The sequence below is a fragment of the Rhinoderma darwinii genome, chromosome 2, assembly GCF_050947455.1.
Source record: "Rhinoderma darwinii isolate aRhiDar2 chromosome 2, aRhiDar2.hap1, whole genome shotgun sequence".
NCBI classification, from domain to species: Eukaryota; Metazoa; Chordata; class Amphibia; order Anura; family Rhinodermatidae; genus Rhinoderma; species Rhinoderma darwinii.
This window is the reverse complement of record NC_134688.1, coordinates 478,084,013-478,095,479: the sequence shown is the minus strand read 5'-3', so window position 1 is coordinate 478,095,479 and position 11,467 is coordinate 478,084,013. Positions and strand designations below refer to the sequence as shown.

At 36.8% G+C, this 11,467-nt stretch overlaps 1 protein-coding gene across 1 annotated transcript in view; it reads left to right on the top strand.

Annotated features, from left to right (window-relative positions):
• The first annotated feature begins 2,496 nt into the window (after positions 1-2,496).
• SIDT1 (SID1 transmembrane family member 1) overlaps positions 2,497-11,467 on the top strand; it is a 38,221-nt gene continuing 29,250 nt past the window's right edge. The window contains exons 1-3 of the mRNA XM_075851250.1: positions 2,497-2,630; positions 10,155-10,473; positions 11,157-11,317. Of these exons, the coding sequence (XP_075707365.1) occupies positions 10,282-10,473; positions 11,157-11,317 (353 nt within the window). The 5' untranslated portion in view covers positions 2,497-2,630; positions 10,155-10,281. The remainder of the gene's footprint in view (positions 2,631-10,154; positions 10,474-11,156; positions 11,318-11,467) is intronic.

Genomic DNA, 11,467 nt, shown 5'->3' with positions numbered 1-11,467 from the left:
GTTATATTCTTGTATATAGAGGCAGTATTATAGTAGTTATATTCTTGTATATAGGGGCAGTATTATAGTAGTTATATTCTTGTATATAGGGGCAGGTATTATAGTAATTATATTCTTGTATATAGGAGCAGTATTATAGTAGTTATATTCTTGTATAAAGGGGCAGTATTATATAAGTTATATTTTTGTATATAGGGGCAGTATTATAGTAGTTTTATTCTTGTATATAGGAGCAGTATTATAGTAGTTATATTCTTGTACATAGGGGGCAGTATTATAGTATTTATATTCTTGTATATAGGAGCAGTATTATAGTAGTTATATTCTTGTACATAGGGGGCAGTATTATAGTAGTTATATTCTTGTATATAGGAGCAGTATTATAGTAGATATATTCTTGTATATAGGGGCAGTATTATAGTAGTTATATTCTTGTATATAGGAGCAGTATTATAGTAGTTATATTCTTGTATATAGGGGCAGTATTATAGTTGTTATATTCTTGTATATAGGGGCAGTATTATAGTAGTTATATTCTTGTATATAGGGGCAGTATTATAGTAGTTATATTCTTGTATATAGGAGCAGTATTATAGTAGTTATATTCTTGTATATACGGGGCAGTATTATAGTGGTTATATTCTTGTATATAGGGGAAGTATTATAGTAGTTATATTCTTGTATATAGGGGGCAGTATTATAGTAATTATATTCTTGTACAGAGGGGGAAGTATTATAGTAGTTATATTCTTGTATATAGGAGCAGTATTATAGTAGTTATATTCTTGTCTATAGGAGCAGTATTATAGTAGTTATATTCTTGTATATAGGGGCAGTATTATAGTAGTTATATTCTTGTATATAGGGGGCAGTATTATAGTAGATATATTATTGTATATAGGGGCAGTATTATAGTAGTTATATTCTTGTATATAGGGGCAGTATTATAGTAGTTATATTCTTGTATATAGGGGGCAGTATTATAGTAGTTATATTCTTGTATATAGGGGCAGTATTATAGTAGTTATATTCTTGTATATAGGGGGCAGTATTATAGTAGTTATATTCTTGTATATAGGGGGCAGTATTATAGTAGTTATATTCTTGTATATAGGGGCAGTATTATAGTAGTTATATTCTTGTATATAGGGGCAGTATTATAGTAGTTATATTCCTGTATATAGGGGCAGTATTATAGTAGTTATATTCTTGTATATAGGGGGCAGTATTATAGTAGTTATATTCTTGTATATATGAGCAGTATTATAGTAGTTATATTCTTGTATATAGGAGCAGTATTATAGTAGTTATATTCTTGTATATACGGGGCAGTATTATAGTGGTTATATTCTTATATATAGGAGCAGTATTATATTAGATATATTCTTGTATATAGGAGCAGTATTATAGTAGTTATATTCTTGTATATTGGGGCAGTATTATAGTAGTTATATTCTTGTATATAGGAGGCAGTATTATAGTAGTTATATTCTTGTATATAGGAGCAGTATTATAGTAGTTATATTCTTGTATATAGGGGCAGTATTATAGTAGTTATATTCTTGTATATAGGAGGCAGTATTATAGTAGTTATATTCTTGTATATAGGGGGCAGTATTATAGTAGTTATATTCTTGTATATAGGAGCAGTATTATAGTAGTTATATTCTTGTATATAGGAGGCAGTATTATAGTAGTTATATTCTTGTATATAGGGGGCAGTATTATAGTAGGTATATTCTTGTATATAGGGGCAGTGTTATAGTAGTTATATTCTTGTATATAGGAGCAGTATTATAGTAGTTATATTCCTGTATATAGGAGCAGTATTATAGTAGTTATATTCTTGTATATAGGAGCAGTATTATAATAGTTATATTCTTGTATATAGGAGGCAGTATTATAGTAGTTATATTCTTGTATATAGGAGGCAGTATTATAGTAGTTATATTCTTGTATATAGGAGCAGTATTATAGTAGTTATATTCCTGTATATAGGAGCAGTATTATAGTAGTTATATTCTTGTATATAGGGGGCAGTATTATAGTAGTTATATTCTTGTATATAGGGGCAGTGTTATAGTAGTTATATTCTTGTATATAGGGGGCAGTATTATAGTAGTTATATTCTTGTATATAGGGGCAGTATTATAGTAGTTATATTCTTGTACATAGGGGCAGTATTATAGTAGTTATATTTTTGTATATTATGTTAGTTTTGCTTTTACAGAATTGCTTTTTGTATAAAAATGAGACAATCTGATCATGTGTGTATTATTCAATATTCATGTGAAGGGGACATCGTGCTACGACTCTATTATATGTGATGTCTGACGTGTAATACCTCGTTTAGGCTCTAGGTGTCATTATTCTGCCTCCTCTGCACCGTACACCTTTTTTAGAATTAAAATCTTAACTATGCAGGAGACGAGGCTGCAGTGTGATTGGTCAGCTGTCCCTTCTCAGTTGACAAGCAGCCAATCCAATGGCGGCAGGGGAAGGATCCTGGCTGCACCCTGTGCCTGCTGCTTTGGATGTGGCAGCCTGTGCTCTGGGGATGGGTGGTTGGATGTGCGCTGAGCAGCCCACCAGCAGCAGAGCTGCCCCACTGGAGGATCAAACCCCAGCAGGTGAGTCACTGCCCCTCATCCCACATGCAGCTGCAAGAAATCCCCTCCATTCACTGATCATTGTGCGATCATGTCCAGTACAGAAAACCCTGATCCATGCAACGTCTCCTGCTGAATCTGTGCAGCCACTGGGCATGTGTGACAGATGTGGTATATGTGTGATAACATGGGATGATGTGTGGTGTATGTATGATAACATGGGATGATGTGTAGTATATGTATGATAACATGGGATGATGTGTGATAACATGGGATGATGTGTGGTGTATGTGTGATAATATGGGATGATGTGTGGTGTATGTGTGATAATATGGGATGATGTGTGGTGTATGTGTGATAATATGGGATGATGTGTGGTGTATGTGTGATAATATGGGATGATGTGTGGTGTATGTATGATAACATGGGATGATGTGTGGTGTATGTGTGATAATATGGGATGATGTGTGGTGTATGTGTGATAATATGGGATGATGTGTAGTATATGTGTGATAACATGGGATGATGTGTGGTGTATGTATAATAACATGGGATGATGTATGGTATATGTATGATAACATGGGATGATGTGTGGTGTATGTATGATAACATGGGATGATGTGTGGTGTATGTGTGATAATATGGGATGATGTGTGGTGTATGTGTGATAATATGGGATGATGTGTGGTGTATGTGTGATAATATGGGATGATGTGTAGTATATGTGTGATAACATGGGATGATGTGTGGTGTATGTATAATAACATGGGATGATGTATGGTATATGTATGATAACATGGGATGATGTGTGGTGTATGTATGATAACATGGGATGATGTGTGGTGTATGTGTGATAATATGGGATGATGTGTGGTGTATGTGTGATAATATGGGATGATGTGTGGTGTATGTGTGATAACATGGGATGATGTGTGGTATATGTATAAAAACATGGGATGATGTGGTGTATGATAACATGGGATGATGTGTGGTATATGTATGATAACTTGGGATGATGTGTGGTGTATGTGTGATAACATGGGATGATGTGTGGTGTATGTGTGATAACATGGGATGATGTGTGGTGTATGTGTGATAACATGGGATGATGTGTGGTGTATGTGTGATAACATGGGATGATGTGTGGTGTATGTGTGATAACATGGGATGATGTGTATTAAATGTATGGGATGATGTGTGGTATATGTATGATAATATGGGATGATGTGTGGTGTATGTATGATAATATGGGATGATGTGTAGTATATGTGTGATAATATGGGATGATGTGTAGTATATGTGTGATAATATGGGATGATGTGTAGTATATGTGTGATAATATGGGATGATGTGTAGTATATGTGGGATGATGTGTGGTATATGTATGATAACATGGGATGATGTGTAGTATATGTGTGATAATATGGGATGATGTGTGGTGTATGTGTGATAACATGGGATGATGTGGTGTATGTATGATAATATGGGATGATGTGTAGTATATGTGTGATAATATGGGATGATGTGTGGTGTATGTATGATAACATGGGATGATGTGTGATAACATGGGATGATGTGTGGTGTATGTATGATAACATGGGATGATGTGTGGTGTATGTATGATAACATGGGATGATGTGTGATAACATGGGATGATGTATGGTGTATGTATGATAACATGGGATGATGTATGGTGTATGTATGATAACATGGGATGATGTATGGTGTATGTATGATAACATGGGATGATGTGTGATAACATGGGATGATGTGTGGTGTATGTATGATAACATGGGATGATGTATGGTGTATGTATGATAACATGGGATGATGTGTGATAACATGGGATGATGTGTGGTGTATGTATGATAACATGGGATGATGTATGGTGTATGTATGATAACATGGGATGATGTGTGGTGTATGTATGATAACATGGAATGATGTGTGGTGTATGTATGATAACATGGGATGATGTGTGGTGTATGTATGATAACATGGAATGATGTGTGGTGTATGTATGATAACATGGGATGATGTGTGCTGTATGTGTGATAACATGGGATGATGTGTGGTATATGTGTGATAACATGGGATGATGTGTGGTGTATGTATGATAATATGGGATGATGTGTGGTATATGTATGATAACATGGGATGATGTGTGGTGTATGTATGATAACATGGGATGATGTGTGGTGTATGTATAATAACATGGGATGATGTATGGTATATGTATGATAACATGGGATGATGTGTGGTGTATGTATGATAACATGGGATGATGTGTAGTATATGTGTGATAATATGGGATGATGTGTGGTGTATGTGTGATAACATGGGATGATGTGGTGTATGTATGATAATATGGGATGATGTGTAGTATATGTGTGATAATATGGGATGATGTGTGGTGTATGTATGATAACATGGGATGATGTGTGATAACATGGGATGATGTGTGGTGTATGTATGATAACATGGGATGATGTGTGGTGTATGTATGATAACATGGGATGATGTGTGATAACATGGGATGATGTATGGTGTATGTATGATAACATGGGATGATGTGTGATAACATGGGATGATGTGTGGTGTATGTATGATAACATGGGATGATGTATGGTGTATGTATGATAACATGGGATGATGTGTGATAACATGGGATGATGTGTGGTGTATGTATGATAACATGGGATGATGTATGGTGTATGTATGATAACATGGGATGATGTGTGGTGTATGTATGATAACATGGAATGATGTGTGGTGTATGTATGATAACATGGGATGATGTGTGCTGTATGTGTGATAACATGGGATGATGTGTGGTATATGTGTGATAACATGGGATGATGTGTTGTGTATGTATGATAATATGGGATGATGTGTGGTATATGTATGATAACATGGGATGATGTGTGGTGTATGTATGATAACATGGGATGATGTGTGGTGTATGTATGATAACATGGGATGATGTATGGTGTATGTATGATAACATGGGATGATGTGTGATAACATGGGATGATGTGTGGTGTATGTATGATAACATGGGATGATGTATGGTGTATGTATGATAACATGGGATGATGTGTGGTGTATGTATGATAACATGGAATGATGTGTGGTGTATGTATGATAACATGGGATGATGTGTGCTGTATGTGTGATAACATGGGATGATGTGTGGTATATGTGTGATAACATGGGATGATGTGTGGTGTATGTATGATAATATGGGATGATGTGTGGTATATGTATGATAACATGGGATGATGTGTGGTGTATGTATGATAACATGGGATGATGTGTGGTGTATGTATGATAACATGGGATGATGTGTGGTGTATGTATGATAACATGGGATGATGTGTGGTGTATGTGTGATAACATGGGATGATGTGTGGTATATGTATGATAACATGGGATGATGTGTGGTGTATGTATAATAACATGGGATGATGTATGGTATATGTATGATAACATGGGATGATGTGTGGTGTATGTATGATAACATGGGATGATGTGTGATAACATGGGATGATGTGTGGTGTATGTGTGATAATATGGGATGATGTGTGGTGTATGTGTGATAATATGGGATGATGTGTGGTGTATGTGTGATAACATGGGATGATGTGTGGTATATGTATAAAAACATGGGATGATGTGGTGTATGATAACATGGGATGATGTGTGGTGTATGTGTGATAACATGGGATGATGTGTGGTGTATGTGTGATAACATGGGATGATGTGTAGTATATGTGTGATAATATGGGATGATGTGTGGTGTATGTGTGATAACATGGGATGATGTGTGGTGTATGTGTGATAACATGGGATGATGTGTAGTATATGTGTGATAATATGGGATGATGTGTAGTATATGTATGATAATATGGGATGATGTGTAGTATATGTGTGATAATATGGGATGATGTGTAGTATATGTATGATAATATGGGATGATGTGTAGTATATGTGTGATAATATGGGATGATGTGTAGTATATGTGTGATAATATGGGATGATGTGTAGTATATGTGTGATAATATGGGATGATGTGTAGTATATGTGTGATAATATGGGATGATGTGTAGTATATGTGTGATAATATGGGATGATGTGTGGTATATGTATGATAACATGGGATGATGTGTAGTATATGTGTGATAATATGGGATGATGTGTGGTGTATGTGTGATAACATGGGATGATGTGGTGTATGTATGATAATATGGGATGATGTGTAGTATATGTATGATAACATGGGATGATGTGTGGTGTATGTATGATAACATGGGATGATGTATGGTGTATGTATGATAACATGGGATGATGTGTGGTGTATGTATGATAACATGGAATGATGTGTGGTGTATGTATGATAACATGGGATGATGTGTGCTGTATGTGTGATAACATGGGATGATGTGTGGTATATGTGTGATAACATGGGATGATGTGTGGTGTATGTATGATAATATGGGATGATGTGTGGTATATGTATGATAACATGGGATGATGTGTGGTGTATGTATGATAACATGGGATGATGTGTGGTGTATGTATGATAACATGGGATGATGTATGGTGTATGTATGATAACATGGGATGATGTGTGATAACATGGGATGATGTGTGGTGTATGTATGATAACATGGGATGATGTATGGTGTATGTATGATAACATGGGATGATGTGTGGTGTATGTATGATAACATGGAATGATGTGTGGTGTATGTATGATAACATGGGATGATGTGTGCTGTATGTGTGATAACATGGGATGATGTGTGGTATATGTGTGATAACATGGGATGATGTGTGGTGTATGTATGATAATATGGGATGATGTGTGGTATATGTATGATAACATGGGATGATGTGTGGTGTATGTATGATAACATGGGATGATGTGTGGTGTATGTATGATAACATGGGATGATGTGTGGTGTATGTATGATAACATGGGATGATGTGTGGTGTATGTGTGATAACATGGGATGATGTGTGGTATATGTATGATAACATGGGATGATGTGTGGTGTATGTATAATAACATGGGATGATGTATGGTATATGTATGATAACATGGGATGATGTGTGGTGTATGTATGATAACATGGGATGATGTGTGATAACATGGGATGATGTGTGGTGTATGTGTGATAATATGGGATGATGTGTGGTGTATGTGTGATAATATGGGATGATGTGTGGTGTATGTGTGATAACATGGGATGATGTGTGGTATATGTATAAAAACATGGGATGATGTGGTGTATGATAACATGGGATGATGTGTGGTGTATGTGTGATAACATGGGATGATGTGTGGTGTATGTGTGATAACATGGGATGATGTGTAGTATATGTGTGATAATATGGGATGATGTGTGGTGTATGTGTGATAACATGGGATGATGTGTGGTGTATGTGTGATAACATGGGATGATGTGTAGTATATGTGTGATAATATGGGATGATGTGTAGTATATGTATGATAATATGGGATGATGTGTAGTATATGTTTGATAATATGGGATGATGTGTAGTATATGTATGATAATATGGGATGATGTGTAGTATATGTGTGATAATATGGGATGATGTGTAGTATATGTGTGATAATATGGGATGATGTGTAGTATATGTGTGATAATATGGGATGATGTGTAGTATATGTGTGATAATATGGGATGATGTGTAGTATATGTGTGATAATATGGGATGATGTGTGGTATATGTATGATAACATGGGATGATGTGTAGTATATGTGTGATAATATGGGATGATGTGTGGTGTATGTGTGATAACATGGGATGATGTGGTGTATGTATGATAATATGGGATGATGTGTAGTATATGTATGATAACATGGGATGATGTGTAGTATATGTGTGATAATATGGGATGATGTGTGGTGTATGTGTGATAACATGGGATGATGTGTATGTATGATAATATGGGATGATGTGTGGTGTATGTATGATAACATGGGATGATGTGTGATAACATGGGATGATGTGTGGTATATGTGTGATAATATGGGATGTTGTGTACTGTATGTATGATAACATGGGATGATGTGTGATATATGTGTGATAACATGGGATGATGTGTGGTATATGTATGATAACATGGGATGATGTGTAGTATATGTGTGATAACATGGGATGATGTGTGGTGTATGTGTGATAATATGGGATGATGTGTAGTGTATGTGTGATAATATGGGATGATGTGTGGTATATGTATGATAACATGGGATGATGTGTAGTATATGTGTGATAATATGGGATGATGTGTGGTATATGTATGATAACATGGGATGATGTGTAGTATATGTGTGATAATATGGGATGATGTGTGGTATATGTGTGATAATATGGGATGATGTGTGGTATATGTATGATAACATGGGATGATGTGTAGTATATGTGTGAGAATATGGGATGATGTGTGGTATATGTGTGATAATATGGGATGATGTGTAGTATATGTGTGATAATATGGGATGATGTGTAGTATATGTGTGATAATATGGGATGATGTGTGGTATATATATGATAATATGGGATGATGTGTAGTATATGTATGATACGATGGGATGATGTGTGGTGTATGTATGATAACATGGGATGATGTGTGGTATATGTATGATAACATGGGATGATGTGTGGTGTATGTGTGATAATATGGGATGATGTGTAGTATATGTATGATAACATGGGATGATGTGTAGTATATGTGTGATAACATGGGATGATGTGTGGTGTATGTATGATAACATGGGATGATGTGTGGTATATGTGTGATAACATGGGATGATGTGTGGTGTATGTATAATAACATGGGATGATGTGTGGTATATGTATGATAATATGGGATGATGTGTAGTATATGTGTGATAATATGGGATGATGTGTGGTGTATGTGTGATAACATGGGATGATGTGTAGTATATGTATGATAATATGGGATGATGTGTAGTATATGTGTGTAATATGGGATGATGTGTGGTGTATGTGTGATAACATGGGATGATGTGTAGTATATGTATGATAACATGGGATGATGTGTGGTATATGTGTGATAATGGGATGATGTGTGGTGTATGTATAATAACATGGGATGATGTGTGGTATATGTATGATAATATGGGATGATGTGTAGTATATGTGTGATAATATGGGATGATGTGTGGTGTATGTGTGATAACATGGGATGATGTGTAGTATATGTGTGATAACATGGGATGATGTGTGGTGTATGTATAATAACATGGGATGATGTGTGGTATATGTATGATAATATGGGATGATGTGTGGTGTATGTGTGATAATATGGGATGATGTGTGGTATATGTGTGATAACATGGGATGATGTGTGGTATATGTGTGATAATATGGGATGATGTGTACTGTATGTATGAGGTAGGAAGGTATAATAAGAGATAGGCGGACAGATACATTTGGACAAGTACTTTAATAGTCATTTCTATTTCTCACTATTTTCCTCCCCTATTATAGACTTGTATTGATCCGGAGTGGCTGGACAGACATTTTAGACCATATCATTATTTTGGATTGTTCCACTCCATGGAGAGGGGTCATCGGCTGATCTGATCACCTCCGGGGATCAGGACTCATCAGGACAATGGGGTCATCAGTATTATTCTTCTGGATGTGTCCGGGGTTTCTTGTCTTTCTAACCTTGGCACAGTCCGCCAGCGCTGTCAGCCGACCGACGGACATTAAACCAGCGCAGATTGGCAAGTTTTACGCTGGAAGTATTGACAGGAACATCGAAGAGGTCTACGCCTTCAATTACACCAGCAAGCCGGGCAAGGTAGGCAGCAGCGTGGCGGATCTGGGGGCGGGGCTTCAGAGTAAGATTCTTTACCCCAGGCTCCAATGAAAAGCAAATGATTTACTCCCCTGTTATTATGGGCAGAGCAGCGGCACCTGATATACCCAGGTATTATCTACAGTGAGTTATCTGCTGTAACATCATGGTGTATGCTCCAGTCACATCCAAAGCTGCATTCACAATTATAGAGGTGATTGCTATCTACCCTATAATGCTTTTTCTACATTTCACTACTGTCCTGCAACATGAGTGAAGAAGTAACCAGAAAGAAGAATCGTGAATGCAGCTCTGGATGTGACTGGAGTAGATTATTTTTTTTACACTAGGTGCCATGTTCATCTTACTAATAATATGCAGCATTGGAAAATTCCTATGACAAGTTCCCTGTAAATATTGATTCCCCTTTAATGGTCAATAATCATCAGTTTTATCTCTTCGTGGCGGGGCAGATATTTCACAAGAATTCTGTATTTCTGATATGTTGCTGGAATCACCTGGTGTCAGGGCAGTGCCCACTGTGCCGGTCCAATAACAAAGGGGCATCGCCCTGAACCGGACAGAATATGTATTTGCTTTTTGTTTTTTTTGTGACTGTTATATTTGCACTGTGCGGTTTGTATATGTCATCAGCTTTATTGTCTCCAACTATTTCTGTGCTACAGCAGCACAGAGTATTTCAGGGGAACAGTGTGCTGGTGTTGTGGGAGGTCACAGATTGGCTGGAGCAGGGTCCCCTAGCAGCACAGAGTATTTCAGGAGAGCAGTGTGCTGGTGTTGTGGGAGGTCACAGAGTGGCTGGAGCAGGGTCCGCTAGCAGCACAGAGTATTTCAGGGGAGCAGTGTGCTGGTGTTGTGGGAGGTTACAAAGTGGCTGGAGCAGGGTCCCCTAGCAGCACAGAGTATTTCAGGAGAGCAGTGTGCTGGTGTTGTGGGAGGTCACAGAGTGGCTGGAGACGGGTCCCCTAGCAGCACA